Source organism: Mustela nigripes, chromosome 2 (genome assembly GCF_022355385.1).
Source record: "Mustela nigripes isolate SB6536 chromosome 2, MUSNIG.SB6536, whole genome shotgun sequence".
Taxonomy (NCBI): domain Eukaryota; kingdom Metazoa; phylum Chordata; class Mammalia; order Carnivora; family Mustelidae; genus Mustela; species Mustela nigripes.
This window is the reverse complement of record NC_081558.1, coordinates 98,162,323-98,179,263: the sequence shown is the minus strand read 5'-3', so window position 1 is coordinate 98,179,263 and position 16,941 is coordinate 98,162,323. Positions and strand designations below refer to the sequence as shown.

At 40.9% G+C, this 16,941-nt stretch overlaps 1 protein-coding gene across 2 annotated transcripts in view; it reads right to left on the bottom strand.

Annotated features, from left to right (window-relative positions):
* The window catches only part of PARP14 (poly(ADP-ribose) polymerase family member 14), a 51,336-nt gene that overhangs the window by 6,755 nt on the left and 27,640 nt on the right, over positions 1–16,941 (bottom strand). Inside the window, exons 7-15 of one of the 2 annotated variants that reach the window (XM_059391067.1) lie at positions 16,639–16,875; positions 15,892–16,113; positions 13,484–13,562; positions 9,964–10,113; positions 9,593–9,655; positions 9,088–9,255; positions 5,346–5,552; positions 1,619–2,218; positions 225–358 (exon numbers count right to left, since the gene is read on the bottom strand). In XM_059391067.1, coding sequence (XP_059247050.1) covers positions 225–358; positions 1,619–2,218; positions 5,346–5,552; positions 9,088–9,255; positions 9,593–9,655; positions 9,964–10,113; positions 13,484–13,562; positions 15,892–16,113; positions 16,639–16,875 — 1,860 coding nt within the window. The other variant, XM_059391068.1, reaches the window with a different exon arrangement.

The window sequence follows — 16,941 nt, the reverse complement described above, 5'->3', positions numbered from 1 at the left end:
TGGGTGGCTCAGTGGGTTAAGCCGCTGCCTTCAGCTCAGGTCATGATCTCAGGGTCCTGGGATCGAGTCCCGCATCGGGCTCTCTGCTCAGCAGGGAGCCTGCTTCCCTTGTCTCTCTCTCTGCCTGCCTCTCTGTCTACTTGTGATCTCTCTCTGTCAAATAAATAAATAAAATCTAAAAAAAAAAAAAGAAAAAGAAAATTCCATGTCAGCAGAAGGCTTACCTTCTCTATGCAGAAGTGTGAGCAGGTCTGATTAAACTTGCTTGCCACCGTGTTATATTCTGCATGCCCAGGCTGGAGCTCTACCACACAGAAATCCTGCTGCTTCATATCATCCCAGTGCTCGGGGGTCTTAACTGTAAAGAGGACATTTGAGAACTCCCACACACCTGGGAAGGCCCGTCCGCACATTCCTGGTCTACTCTGAAGAACCGAGTATCATCTGTGTTCTTACTTTACAATCCCCTAACTCCATGTGTTCAAGAAGTTCCTTGTCTTTCTAGGAGAATGTTTCTCAAAACTGTGGCCGTTGGACAACTGACAGCAGAAGCAGCCGTAATGCTTGTTAAGAAAAAAACCCAAAGATCTATGACTCAAACTCTCAGAGCAGTGGAGCCTGGGTACCTGCATCTTAGTAAGTTTTGATCACGCTTACATTGGAGAATTGTGTAGTGTAACTCAGCTGCATATTCTGTTCAGTCTCTAATATGTCATAATTTAATAACAGGAAATTATTTCCCTATGATGGTCTTGTTGCAACAGGGTGGATTTTTGTCAGAACTCCTCACCCTCACAAGGCCCTCCACATCTATTCTGTCATTATTCTTCCCCGCATCCTTAAGGGTTGGGTGGACGGCAGGTTTGGCTCTGTCGCAGGTGATGGCAGTTCTGCCTTCCCTTCTGCTGAACAGAATGGTATACTTGATTTGTCCTTTCCTTGGGGTTGCTCAGAGTCTGAAGAATTCACTCACACAGATCTCACGAGACACGAACATTCTATACTGGAAGCCAACTTACTAGTCTCCCTTGGAGGACCTGTGTGGTTCATAGGCAGGAAAGGCTATCTACACAGCACAAGCATTCCCTTCATGGGGGGCAGATCCAGTCAGAGAATCTGAAGTCTTTTTCCTGGTGTGTGCCTTAAGGAAACCTTATGTTCAGGGCAGGGGAGGAAGTAAATTCTGGGAGGAGATCCCATAGGCTCCCAATCCTCCCTGGGTTATCAGTCACGGACACAGCGAGTGCCCACTCTGACCAGGCTGTCTTCTTTTGTTCTAGAAAACCTTAGGCCACTCTTCTTTAAAGCCCATGGCTTTCCATCAGTTCCACAGCAGAACTGACTCTGGGAAGCATGTAAACTGTAGAGACAGGAACAAATGCAAGGTTTGGGTCTGGTCACCATTAAGAAGGTCGTCCTAGGGCTGTTGAGTGCACCCATGCTACATCTCCCTGTCCATGACATAAGCTCCTTAGCTTAGAGACCAAGTTTTCTATTTCATTCCAGAGGGGTTGCTTCAATTTTATCTACGTGAATACAATTTCAACATATGTACAGAATGGTGTTAAATCCAAAGGAGGTGTAAAATAATGGATAGCAAGCCCACAGTCCGACTCACCTTCTGATTTCATGAGGCGCTGAACAGGTAAACTGTGTCCTTTTGCATCTGTAGCGGTGTGTGTAGTCAGGTCCACTGTGTAGCTCTGATGATTAATTTTGACAACAGTTTTCCTTTTCTTTGCCTTCCATGCAGTCTCCAATTGCAGATTGGTTATTTTATCAAAACTCTGAAAAGTACTATTTTTGCAATATTGCCATTCTATAAATTCACTGATTAACTCTGCCTGGGATTTCTGTTCCTTGGCCAATCTCATTCCTTTGATCATTTCCTCAATTGCATTTCTAGCCTGTGTCAGATCTTTGCCAAGTCCAAAAACTTCAATCAAGGCTCTTTTGTAGTCCAAGCAAATGGCAATATTTAAGTTCTCCTGTAGCTCATTCAATTTCTGATATTCTTTCTCATTAAAATCTTTGATACACTCATCTTCATAGGTGTAAGGACATAGTTCCTTTGTGATCAAATCCTGTATCCAGGAGACAACGTTTTTTATACATTTTCCACTTTCACCACACACCTGAAAACTCGCTGATTCTGTTTTCTTTTTCAAAACCAACGGATTCTGCTTTTGTGGAAATGGACTTGGGGATTTCATAAATGCTAAAAAAAGAAAAGAAAGGAAGATTAGCTATTGTTTTCTCTCCCTCCCTCTCTTTGTCACCATGCTACACATGACATCTCCATGCCTTACTTATCTTATATCCACAAGTTTGTACCTTTTGACCCCTTCATTTGTTTCACCCATCCTCATCTCCCACCCCATCCCTGCTCTCTCTGGCAACCTGGCAACCACCTATCTCTTCTCTGTGTCTATGAGTTTGTTTGTTTTTTAAGATTCCACATATAAGTGAGATCAGACAGTATTTGTCCTTCTCTGTCTTGTTTCACTTAGCACAGTACCCTCTAGGTCCATTCATGTTACCACAAATGGCTGATTTCCTTCTTTTTTAGGGCTGAATGATATTTCATTGTGTGCATGTGTGTAATATACACATTCATGCTACATAGGCATGTGTATATAGATACAGATAAATATATATGCCACATTTTCTTTATCCATTCATTTGTTGGTGGGCACTTGGGTTTTCCCATGTCTTGGTTTTGTAAATACTACTGCAACGAACATGGGGGTGCAGATATCTTTTTGGAAATAGTTTCTTTTATTGTCACCTTAAGATAAATACCCAGAAATGGAATTTTCTGGATCATATGGTAGTTCCATTTCTAATTTCTTGAGGAACCTTCATACTGTTTTCAACAGTGGGTGTACCAGTTTACATTCCCACCAACAGTGGACAAGAGTTCCTTTTCTCTACATCCTCACCAACACTTGTTTTTTGTCTTTTTCATAATAGCCATTCTATCAGGTGAGGTGTATCTCTTTATGGTTTTGATTTGCATTTCCCCAATGATGAGTGATGTTGAGCACCTTTTGATGTGTCTGTTGGACATCTGTATATTTCTTCCTTGGAAAAATGTCTATTCAGAGCCTCTGCCCATTTTTTAAAAAAGATTTTGTTCATTTATTTGACAGAGAGACACAGCAGGAGAGGGAACACGAGTAGGGGGAGTGGGAGAGGGAGAAACAGGCTTCCCGCTGAACAGAGAGCCCAACAAGAGGCTTGGTCTTAGGACCCTGGGATCAAGACCTGAGCCCAAGGCAGATGCTTAATGACTGAGCCATCCAGGTGCCCCTGCCCATTTTAAAATCAGATTATTTGTTTATTGATTATTTATCTCCTATTGAGCTATATGAGATCTTTATATATTAATCCCTTTGTTTATTGACCCCTATCAGATATATTAGTTATAAATATCTTCTCCCATCCCATAGGTTGCCTTTCATTTTGTTGATTTTCTTTGCCATGCAAAAGCTTTTTAGTTTGAGGTAGTCCCGTATGTTTATTTTGCTTCTGCCATTTGTGCTTTGGTGCCAAGTAAAAAAAAAAAAAATCATTGCCAAGCCTGATGTATAGAAGCTTCCTCCCCATGTTTTCTTCTAGAAGTGTTATGGTTTCAGATCTTTAATCCATTTTGAGTGGATTTTTGTGTATGGTATAGGATAGTAATCCTGTTTCATTCTTTTGCATGTGTCTGTCCAGTTGTCCCAGCACTGTTAATTTCAGTATATGTGCTGCTGAAGCAAGCATCCAAATACTATTTATTGAAGAGACTATCCTTTCCCCCATTGTATATTCTTGGCTCCTCTATAATAAGTGAATTTATTCCACAGAGATGGTCCCCAACTTACAATGGTTCAACTTATGATTTTTTGACTTTATGATAATATGAAAATTATACACATTCAGTAGAAACTGCACTTTGAATTTTGAATTTAGATCTTTCCAGGAGCTAGTAATATATGGTGCCACACACTCTTGTGATGGTGGACAGTGGCAGTGAGCCACAGCTCCCAGCCAGCCAAGCAATCATGAAGATAGACAACCAACACACTCACAACTATTCTATACCCACAAAGCCATTCTGTTTTCACTTCCATTACAGTGTTCAATAAAGTACATGAGACAGTCAACATTTTGTTATAAAACAGGCTATTATAAAATAGGCTAATGTGTTACGAGTATGTTTAAGGTAGGCTAGGCTAATCAACAGATGAATGGATAAAGAAGATGTGGTACATACATATACAATGGAATACTATGCAGCCATCAAAAGAAATGAAATCTTGCCATTTGTGATGACATGGATGGAACTAGAGGGTATTATGCTTAGTGAACTAAGTCAATCAGAGAAAGACAATTATCATATGATGTCCCTGATATGAGGAAGTTGAGAGGCAACATGGGGGGTTTCAGGGGTAGGAAAGGAATAAATGAAACAAGATGGGATCTGGAGGGAGACAAACCATAAGAGACTCTTAATCTCACAAAACAAACTGAGGTTTGCTGGGGGAGAGGAGTAGGGAGAGGGTGTTTGGGAAGGTATGTGCTATGGTGAGTGCTGTGAAGTGTGTAAACCTGGCGATTCAAAGACCTGTACCCTTGGGGCTAATAATACATTATGTTAATAAAATTTTTTTTAAAGAGGTAGGCTAGGTTAAACTATGATGTTCTATAGGTGAGATGTATTAAATGCATTTTTGACTTAAGACATTTTCAACTTACAGTAGGTTTATCAGATATTACCCCATTGTAAGTGAAGGCAGATCTGTATATTCATAGATTTATTTCTGGGTTCTCTGTACTGCCCCATTAATCTATTTGTTTTTATGCCAATACCATACTGTTTTGATTACTATAGCTTTGTAATGTAGTTTGAAATCAGGAAGTGTGATGCCTCTAGCTTTGTTCTTCTTTCTCCAAGATTGCTTTGGTTTTTAGGGGTCTTTTGTGGGTCCATATATTTAAGATTCTTTGTTCTAGTTCTGTGAAAAATGCCATTGGAATTTTGATAGGGATTGTACTGAATCTAGACTGCTTGGGTTAACACAGACATTTTAACAATATTAATTCTTACAACCCATAAGCATGGTGTATTTTTCCATTTGTGTGATCTTCAACTTCTTTCATTAGCGTCCCATAGTTTTCAGAGTGCAGGTCTTTTATCTTCTTGGTTAAATTTATTCCTGGTATTTCATTCTTTTTGATATAATTGTAAATGGGATTGTTTTCTTAATTTCTCTTTCTGACAGTTGTTAAAGATTAGTTATTTCTCATATGACATCAATATTAGGAACAGGCATTTCATTAAAAAATGGTCAACTCACATGTCAATTTAGACCTCAAAGATGGCTGGAGAGAAGCCAGAGATGCCTCTCTTTTTTTCATGCTGTCACAAAACACATCCAGTAGGTGAGGCAGAAAGATAACAACTTTAACTTTTTTCACAGACTGGAGCATTCCATTCTGGATAGAGTCTTCGATGGCATCAATCATGGCATTAGCAACCTCCTCTGGGTCTTTTTGGGCATTTCCTGGAAAGGCAGATAATAAAAACTGGGGTGAGGGAGACCCAACTGGGAAGGCTGAGAAATAATTTGGGGATTTGAGTCCTCACAGAATGAATGCCCACTGCCCAACTCATTCATCGTCACAGGATGGCCTTTCTAGCAATGCATGAGCAAACACTTTTGAAGCCCTAGATGCACCAGGGAGCTGCTATTCCAGGACGTCAGGAAGCCAATAGCCCAACAATTAACAAAGGACCCAGGATATCTAGCTTTTGATATCTGATGTTTGTATCTCCTCTGTTGAGCTGACACTCGCTCACTGTGTTCCTCTGTGTTACAAAGCACAATTAACATTTTTGGACTCATTCGTATCCTCAAGGGTCTATAAAAAGCAAAAAAGGCAAATATATGTTGAAATCTCATGCTCTTTTTTTTTTTTAATCTCATGCTCTTTAAAAAGAACAATAATTTTTCTTCTTTGCTCATAATCACCTGACTAGATGCATGTATCCTTATTCTTCCAGATGTTTTTGGGGACCTGATTCAAGCTAAGCTGATTTTTGTAAGACACTTGGAGCTCTAAATTATCTGTTATAATCTATAATTCTTTGTACACCAGTTATCCACAAACTTCTAGGAAGTCTTTTCTAGCATACTCAGTGAGATTTTAGCTTATTTGCTGGGTTCAAGGTGGTCACCACAGCAAGTCTTTTTCTTTTCCCAGCATGTTCCATATCTTGTTTCTCAAGTCTACTGCCTAGGTAAGATCATGAAAACTCCCATGTAAAGCCATGGAAGCAGTCACATACAAATAAATGGCAGCTGGCAAATGACAATGGAGAGCAATACCAAAGTCCCCTAGCCAACCCAGTATGATAGACTAACAGCCCACTTGGAATTTCCCTTTTGATGGCATCCATAGTTGTTGCCAAAATCAGAGTAGACCACTTTGGCCTGGCTATGTAGACACTTGTGTGAAAGTAGACAAATCCCATACAGGACTGAGCAAGAGGGTTCCTTCAGTTTTTTGGATTAGATGATCACGAAAAGAGAAATTCTCCTTTGCAAAGCTATGATTATCTCACGATTTTTGGAAGAATTTAAATGGGAGAGTTCAGATACATTCATTCACTCTCAACATTTACTATGTCCCATCATGGGCTCACTCTCATCTAGTCACTTAGAACACAAAGGGTGTGATATATGGACACGAAGAGGTAGTCAGCAGTCAAGTATGAGAAACTGAGAAAAAGGCTATGGCAGACAGAACTATGTAACAGGGGTGTGGTATGTTCAGTCTGGTGTGTTCAGGGCAAAAGATCTGTTTTTGAGATCCTTTTTTTTTTCCAAGGCAAATTCAGGGGTGAGGTATGTGGAGGAGAAACTGGGGCAGGGAGCCCAGGTCTAGATAGGAGGCTACAATAAAACTTTAGGCAAAAGACAAGAGCCAAACAAAGAGAAGAGGCCAGAATGAAGAGTCTGGTACAGGGACTGTGAAGATAGTTGGGAAGTGAAGTCACCAGGACCTAGTGGCCACCTGGGTTTATCTTCAACCCTTGGTTCCCCCTTTTTTGCCACAAACACACACCTTGCTGTGTACACCCTGAGTCGTGCTGTACTGCAGTTGTTTACATATCTGTCTCTCACAGTAGGCTAGGTGCTCCTTGGGGACTAGACCCTTTTCTTAGCTTTCCGTCCCCAGTGCCTAAGCACAGTGCCTGGCACATGGCAGCCACTTGAGAAATAGTTAATCAAATTAGTTAATAAGCCAATGGACATAGGAGTGATCAAGAGGATAGAATCAAGGATTCTAGGTAGAAAGTGATGTTTTTAACATGACCAGAGATATAAGAGGAAGGACAAGGCAATGAATTGGAGTTCACAGTCTCCTTTGAACTTGGAGTTCACAGTCTACTTTGAACTTGAAGTGCTGGCAAGTATCACTGATCACCCACTCTCTCCCCCTAGGCAGGTATGTGTAAGGTAGGAAGGAGAGGGCTTCTTTGATTGCCAGAAGCCGTCTCAATCGCAGTCCACCTCAACTCATAAACACCACTAAAGGAGAAAGTTCCCCCATCCATTAGTCTAAGGAGCAGCTCAAGTGGTGATAGAGATTAGTAAAGATGACAAACAAGGAGAATCTGCTAATCTTGATGTATCTGTGCAGACCAGCAATGCAGCCAGGTCAGTGAAAGAAACAACAGGTTTGCAGTAACCCAGAAATACTCAATCACATATGCATGCATAACTAAAACATCCTCATTTTTCCTTGTTTTTCTTGGGAAGGGCTGGGTCACCCTTGGGTTGTCTGATTTCTTGGCCCAGATAAAGTTTATGTACTTTATCACAAGTACCAGAACACAAGACCAGAGCTCAGGAAAAAAATCAATGGAGACAGAGACTGGTGAGTCATTAGAGGGTGTCCATAAAAGACAGAGAGGAGAGAGACAGACAGACAAACAGGCAGACAGACATGCTGGCTAAACTGCCAATCTGGATAATACCACAAGGGGCATGAAAACATAAAGGAACTATAAATTATACTTTCAGAAATATAAAAGTAATAACATATATGTAGCATTCCATGTGGGGACATTAAAAGGAATGGTAGAGAATTATAGAAATTAAAATAACAGAAGACTAGAAGAAAGCTGAGGTGACAAGGTTGGTTAAATGTACCGAGGCTAAGTTTTCGGAGGACCGAGCATGTGAGCGTGAGACACTCAAAGAGATTCCTGCACAGTGGAATCACTAATCCAGTGCAGAGTACTGTCTTTCTGGGACCAGTCAGCTACATTCCACTTCAAGACTGAGAGATATCTGCTCCCTTGACCAGCTCTCTGAGGGGAAACCAACCAGAAATTCATAATCAACACCCATGACTCCGATTCCTGGGGAAAGAGCTCAAAGAGCATCACCTTACTCATGATAAACCCGCAGCGCCATCCTTATATATGAAGACTTAACACAACTGTTATGTTGTCTGAGGAAAATAAAAGAGGCAAGTAGGCTGGAAAGAAGACAGTTGGAGTTGTATTTCTGACCCATTAGAACCAGAACCCATTAGACTCTGGGGACTGAGAGGCTTCTGTGCAGAGATGTCCTAAGGCCAACTCATAAAGCTGACTGTGTAAGAGGTGTGAGGAGAGGGCCAGGAATACTTATCTCAGAGTACTGGGAGGTACAAGCTGATGCTCTGATGATCTCCATGGAGAAGGAATGGAGGAGGGAGTTAAAGACTAAATAATGTAGGGGACTGGGAAAAAAAGAAACAGAGGAATAAGAAGGAGAGATGATGGGCTTTCTTTCTTTCTCTTCCTTCCCTTCTTCTCTCTTCCCTCCCATAGTACAGAGCAAATGGACTCTAATATTCAACACTATCCTCAGTTTTCATTTTTCTCCTCTTCCTTAAACCACCCACAGTCCTTGCTTATTCTCTTAGGGGCTGCCTTGGGGTGAGGAGCCCCCTTGACTCAGACTCTGCATTGACTATATTGACTGTATTAATAGCACCAGAGCGAAGGAAAGGGGGATGCCTTGACAGCCAGAGGTTACAAACCTGTCCCAATGGCTGGGAGGCAAACTGATGAGTATTTCCGTTTTTCACACTCTTGCAAAACAAAGAAGATTGATTGCTTGACGTCACTTCCGCCAATGACGTGAACAATGTTCTTGCACCTCAGTAATCCACCTTCGGTAACTATGTAATCACTGTTGCCCTTTTCAGCTGGGAGACGCGAGACAGAGAGATGCAAAATCAGATCCTGAATCCATTCTTTGATTATTTAGAAAGCAAAATGTTTGGTTTGCCATATAAAGCATTTTATGTGAAAAGAGACTCCTAAGATAATGGTCTTTGAGGAATCTTTCTTATCTTTTCTTTTTAAGTGTGAGATTACTTTTCACTTCTAATTGTCTATGATTAGAATTCTTTGGTCAAATGTATGATTTTAAGATTCATATGTTGTCTCCCCAATCCCAAGACTCTCCCCAGCCTCTCCAAAGCCTCCCATAGTCAGCCTACTACTTATAATTTTGGACCAAAAAACAGTATGGTGCCTTACCTAGGTGAGAACATGCCATTTCCACATTTTGTCCAGCACATTCTAGAATTGCTCTGGATACCCCTATAGGAGAAAAGCAAGAGGCTTACAAACATGAATTGAAAAAAATCAGAATAGTACATCTGGATCAGAATGATTGCTTTATTATCTAAAAAAGCTTTCCTAATCATCAAAGGAATCCTATAACCTGGGTATTTCTGATAAGAAAGAAGAAAAATTTATAAATTACATGTTACCAATTATTAGAGACCATGTCTAAATAATCTTAAAATTATTACTATTAATGAGCCAAAGTTGGGGAGACCAGTTTGGCTATAGCATCTATAGGACAGTTGACTATTAACACTACTCAGATCCTACAAGTAAAGTACCTGCTTTGAGATTAAATGCTTTTGATGTTGAATTTACAATCACATCAGCCTCTTCTTTAGTGATATCTCCAAAGGCCACCTGGAAGGTGACGGGACCAATTTTCATTTCATGCACATCTACATTAGAGCTAGGCATAGTCCCGTGGAAACCTGAGAAGAAAGGAAATGGAGTCCCTAAACAAGTTGGTAACAGCAAGAATGACTCAGATCTCACACTCTACAGATGCATTTCTCTCATACTTCCTCCCCTCCGATCTCCAGCCCTTAACCAGCCCTGACTCTGAACCCCAGTGATGGTCAGTTTCTGAGAAAGGATTATAAAATAGAGTATCAAATGTGGACTTCTGCTGCTGGCCAAGGTAATGTCAGGCCCCCTCGCACCTATCCCACTCAAGAATTATAACGAAAAATGCAGGATAAATACAAAGAAGCCACTAACCAAGACCTGAAAAGTAAACAAACAGACTGGAAGAGGGAGTCAGAAGAAGAGGGAGTTGAAGAAGCCACCGGTAAGGGGCTGGAAGAGTTTCTCATTTTATTTTGTCTTGAAATTTTCCCTCTTTTTCTCTCAGCACTGCCCCAAGGTGGCCCCAGTTGCAGAACTGTGCCATAAGAATCCCTATCTTTGCAGCCAGAGGATTAGAAAAAGGGTCCCTGTGAACTGAAGAGTATGAGAAGGAATCCTCATTACTGTCCAGATTTTTCCTTTTTTTAACTCAGGCCTTGCCTCAGGATGAGCCCAGTTGCAGAGCTCCATGGTGGCACCACAGGGAGCCAAAATTCTGAGAGGCATTCTGTCTTTCTGTCTGGAAGAATGAAAAGAAAGGGCTCTTATGCTCTGAAAAGCATGTATGTGGGGACACCTGGGTGACTCAGTCGGTTTGGTGTCTTACTCTTGATTTTGGCTCAGGTGATGATCTCCTGGTGGCCAGACCAAGCCCCACATGGGCCTCCATGCTCAGCAGGGAGTCTGCTTGAGATTCTCTCTCTCTCTCCCTCTGCCCCTTCCCCAGTTCCTGTGTGCACATGTACTTTCTCTCTCTCTGAGTTAAAAATATTTTTTTTCTTAAAAAAAAAAAAGCTGTTTAACTATTGGGTATTTATCCTAAAGATAAAAATGTGGTGATCCTAAGGGGCATGTATACCTGAATGTTTATAGCAGCACTGTCCACAATAGCCAAACTCTGGAAAGAACCTAGATGTCCATCAACAGATGAATGGATAAAGAAGATGTGGTGTATATATATATACACAATGGAATACTATGCAGCCATCAAAAGAAATGAACGCTTGCCATTTGCAATGATGTGGATGGAACTAGAGGGTATTATGTTGAAAGACGTAAGTCAGTCAGAGAAAGACAATTATCATATGATCTCTCTAATATGAGGAAGTTGAGAGGCAGGGCAGGGGATTGTGGGACATAGGGAGGGAAAAAATGAAACAAGATGGGACCGGGGAGGGAGACAAACCCTAAGAGACTCTTAATCTCATGAAACAAAATGAGGGTTGCTGGGAGGTGGGGGGTGTAGGGAGAGGGTGGTTGGGTAATGGACATTGGGGAGGGTATGTGCTATGGTGAGTGCTGTGAAATGTGTAAGCCTGACGATTCACAGACCTGTACCCCTGGGGCAAATGATACATTATAAGTTCATTTTTTTAAAAAGGGTATTCACATAATAAGAAAGTCATAGTGCTTACATGAGTATACATCAGTCTATTTATTAATATGCTTATATAATGGTAAATTACACAAAATTTTATTTATGATAATCTCTATTTCTTAAGAAAAGATAGAGGCTTATTATAGAAAAATATGCTTCATAACTACTGATTTCAATATCTGTGATTTAAGCATTCTTCTATGTGATATATTTCACAGCATTAAAAAAATATATATTCTTTTTTTAAAAAGTTGTATGTGTGTGCATGGGCCATACCTGTGGCTCTCTCTCTTTCTCTCCCTCTTTGTCTCTCCACTTTGCCCATAAGGGCAACTCTTACCCGCAAAATTATGAGGCAGATGAACAGGCAGCTTAAGCTCCCAGAGAACCCTGTGTTTCTGGCCAGAGGACCTAGAAAGTGGGCTCCCTTGAGCAGAGAGTATAGGAGTCCCAGACAGGTGAAAGCTGGAGAAGGTAGCCCCTATTCTGTGTACAAATACAGAGCTGGAGCTGCAAGTGTGGGGACAGACCCAAGCTGCATGGCAAAGACCTTGAGAACTAAATTAACATTGGAATTGCTGCCCACCCAGAAGGTGAGACAGAGTGCTTAGAATTAACTTAATTGACTGACCACCTGCTAAAACAAACAAAACGATCACCATTTTCCAGAAGATTTTAATAGGACCCAAGTTTCACAACCTAATATTTAAAATGCCCAGTCTATAACCCAGAATGGTTTGTCCTGTAAGGAACCAGGAAAACGTGACCAGTTCTCAAGAATCAAGACACTCAATTACAGACGCTAATCTCAAGATGATCCAGCTGTTGGAATTACTTGACAAAGACTTTAAAGCATCTGTTATAACTGAGGTCAAGGCAAACACAGCCGAGTGCCTGAAAATGATCTAGAATGAATGGAAAAAGAGGACGCTCTGCAGTTTACAATTTATAAACCATAAAGAAAGGAACCAAATGGACACTTTAGAGTTTAAAAATACAGTATCTGAAGGTAAAAAAAAAATCACTGGATTTTTCTCTGTCCAGTGGACAGAGAAAAGAGTCCACGAACTTGGAGGTGGGTCAATAGAAATTGACCAACATGATGAACAGAGAGAAAAGAGACGAAAAAAGGAGAGGAAGAAAAAAAGAGAGATCCCAGGGTCCATGGAATGCTATCAAAACACTTCACATTCATGTTATTGGGGCACTGGAGAGAGACTAGTGTGGTAAACTAATTAAAGAATGACTGAGGGGTGCCTGGGTGGCTCAGTAGGTTAAGCCTCTGCCTTCGGCTCGGGTCATGATCTCAGGGTCCTGGGATCAAGCCCCGAATCAGGCTCTCTGCTTCTGCTTCCTGCCTGCCTCTCTGCCTACTTGTGATCTGTCAAATAAATAAATAAAATTTTTTTTAATTAAAAAAAAAAAAGAATGACAGAAATCCCCAACTTTGATGGGAAACATACACATTCCGATTCAAGAAGCCTCAGCAGACTCTAAGCGGGAGTTTGGATAAAGTCAAATCTAGCATCAGCAGCTCTGATGCAGCAGAAGCATTTGGTTAGTGTTGTCTCTCTACATGTACCCGTTCCTGCAAACACCTGTCACATCATCCTTAGACACTGGTAGCCGCGTCACTACTCACAAGCCCACTGTAGAGATGTGTAATTTACCCGTCTGCTCTTCCCCTTCAGACCTCATGAGCCCAGCCAATGCTTTACATACTCAGGGGTGTGGGATATAATTTAATATCTTCTTTATCACTAGCTGATTCTTTCATTAGAATCATCACCATCGTCTTTCACTGAACGGTTATTCAGCAACTAGAAATAATTTCTCATCTCACAGCTTTACTGAACCTTGTGTATCTTCGGCCTTGGGCACTTTGGCACTGACAAAATTTCCATTCGTCCTTCTGGCAAATTCATCTGAAAATGCCTGGAAATACAAAGACAGTTTTGACCACTACAGTCCTCCGTAGATGAATAAATCTGATTCATCAGGGATTTTGATCTTAACGTGAACACATCCTTAGGAGAGAACAACTCTCAAAGTGTTACTCTCAAAGAAATCATGAAAATACTACATATAATTCTGTTTTTACAAATGTGTTCTAGGAGGGACGCCTGGGTGGCTCAGTTGGTTAAGCAGCTGCCTTCGGCTCAGGTCATGATCCCGGCGTCCTGGGATCGAGTCCCACATTGGGCTCCTTGCTCCGCGGGGAGCCTGCTTCTTCCTCTGACTCTGCCTGCCACTCTGTCTGCCTGTGCTCACTCTCGCTCTCTCTCTCTGACTAAATAAATAAAATCTAAAAAAAAAAAAAAAAACAAAAAACAAATGTGTTCTAGGAAAACTATTAAATAGGTGATGAAAGTTATAAATATAAGCATGTTCATTACACACTATTTGTAACAGAGAAGAAACAAAACAGTTTAAAAATCCAACAGGGAAATGGTTAAGTAAATTTTGGTATATCCATGTGTCGAAATGTTTAGCGGCCATTAAGAATTCCATTTTCAAAGAATAGTTTTAGTGGAATAGAGAAATTCTCTTTTTATACTATTAAATTTTAAAAAAGAATGATATGAAATTGCACTATATAATCCCACTTCTAAAGGCGCACATGTATAAAAGAAGATTACAATGAAACGCGATAAAAAAAAATGTACACATTTTGTAAGGTTCAAAGTTTCCACAGTGAAGTATTGGCTTCATAATCAATAAAAGCAAGTATCTTGCCAGTTGTAAAAAACAGAGTAGTTAAGAGAAGGACAGTCACAATGACAGCAACCACTTCCATTTTTTTACTTCTTATTTGTCCCAGGAGAGGAATCTCTTGGGGACTAGTGTTCTCTGAAGTAAGAGGCTGGTGTATGTATTCTAGGGTTAATGAACCTGTGAATTCCATTTCTTTGCCTGGTGGGGACATCCTCAAATCATTACTTTCTTCCTCCTTTAAACAAGCAAGAGAGATTTGGGGCGGGGGGTGGGGATAAGTAACATCTCTCCTAAAAGCTTGATCTAATAATGGGAGGGAGATGTGGGGAGACTACAGAGCCAGGATCCCAGGCTCACAGGACTCCAGGGGTGGCCAGGCTGGCTGGCAGGCAGGCAAGCTCCGTGGGTAAAGGTGGACTGTTGGTTGATAGACTCTCTAGAGCAGAAGATGGTGCTGGTATTTCTAATCCCAACTCTCCTACTCCCATGGGGATGTGCTGAGTTCATTCTAACTACACCTTTCAATTGAATCTCATCCTGACATTCTCCTAACATTATTTACAGGACCATAACCATTCTTCCTCTTACTTAGAGGACTACAACTTTTATATTATGTACTAAACTTTCTATGTTCACATGGAAGGGAATCCTATAGATTAAAGGAGGATTGAGGGATGTCAGCTCCACTGTGATGTACAGGCCTTATTTGAATTGTGATTCAAACAAACAAGCTATAAAAACAAAATAAGGCAGGAGCACCTGGGTAGCTTGGTTAGTTGAGTGTTGGGTTCTTGGTTTCCACTTGGTCATGATCTCAGGGTGATGAGATCGGACCCAGCCCATGGGGTGGGGGAGCCTCTGCACTCAGGGGCGTCAACTTGAGATTCTCTCTCTCCCTCTCCCACTGCCCCTCCCCCTGGTGCAAGTGCACGCACACATGCATGCACTCTTGCTATCTCAAATAAATAAATAAATCTAAAAAAAAAAAAACAAAAACAAAAGACAAAACAAGGCATTTGTGAGACAGTGGAAATTTGAACATTGACTTGATAATTGAGGAAATAGGGAGTGATTTTCAGTTTATTTTAAGTGTGAAATAGTATTGTGGTCATGTTACTTTTTAAAAAGAATCCTATTGCTTAAAATAAATACTGAATTGTTTATGGGTAATGTATTTCTAGGATTTGTTTGGAAATAATATAGGAAGGAGGGAAATAAATAGAGATAGAGATGAAACATACTGGCCATGGTTCGATAATTATGAAGGCGAGTAATGGGTACAAGGGAGTTCATTCTACCATTGTCTATTTTTATTTATTTATTTTTATTTATTTTATTTATTTTGGAGTTCTCCTTAATAAGAAGTTAATTTTTTTTCTATATCCATTAATTTGCTTGATATTTCCCATGCTACAACTAGTCTATACTACTCCTTCACTTTCCTATACGGGAAATACATGGAAGAAACAACCGAATAGACAAACAAACAAGACATTTGAAAACGTTAGCTCTCGGCTGCCAAAATAACCAGAAATGAGTGAGACTGTACCTTAATAGTTTCATGATCACTTGGGTGCAGCAGAAACTGAACCTCTTGTAAAGCTGTCAGTTGAATCTTGCTACTAAAGTTTAATACTTCTGAAGTTATTAATTCAGCAAACACAGTTTTAGGAAACCCCAGATTTCCGGTTCCTATTGCTGGAAATGCAATTGATCTTAAGAACAAGTTCTCAGTGATTTCCAGACATTTCCTGATTATGTCTCTCATGACCTGCAAAGCACAAAGCACATCTTTATGCATCTCTCCTAGAAATGGGAGTTAGAACAAAAAGGACAAGAATTTAGCAACTTTGACTGTGGTCTCTGTCTGCTCTTCTCCTCTCAAAAGAGGTTAAGGGCTGTCAAAAAAGGAAAGAAAAGCACACGGCAGACAAGGAAAAGGGAACATCAGAGACCCTCTAAAAAGACTCAAACTCACTCAACAAGGAAAGAAAGACGCAAAGCAACTACTGTTCTAATCCTTCGTTCTCTTCCATTCTTCATGCCCTCACCTTCCTATCCTCACTGCAGCTGTGTCACCTTCAGTAACTCTTCCCTGGGCCCCAATAATGATTGAGCGATGTAATCAATTTATATCATTAACTAGTCTTCAGGCGAAGTCAGCTATGGCTGAAAGAAATGGCCATCGTAGTAGAACCCGTCGATACTGAGACAGACAGAAGCCACCCTACGTTATACGGAGAGGAGGGTCCCAAGGGCGACCCAGTTTCCCAGAGAACCTAGAACTTGGCCGCACCTTGTGTGAAGACGTGCACCCATCTCTCCAGTGCGGAGCCACTACATGAAGCACATTCCGGCAGTGCAGATTGTGTCCACTGGTTCGGAGAACTGTGCCCATGCCAACAACCACTGCTTGGCCGACTCTGTCCAATTCCTCCTGGAGCTTTGGCCCCGCTTTTGTCACAAGGGCCCGAGAAAGGAGCCCTGTATTGAGCCTGAGATTCATGGGAATGGAGTTGACAAGAACATCAACCTTGAAGACAAAACCAATTTGTTTCAGATACTAACAAAGAGCATTCACCAAAGCATCTCTATATTT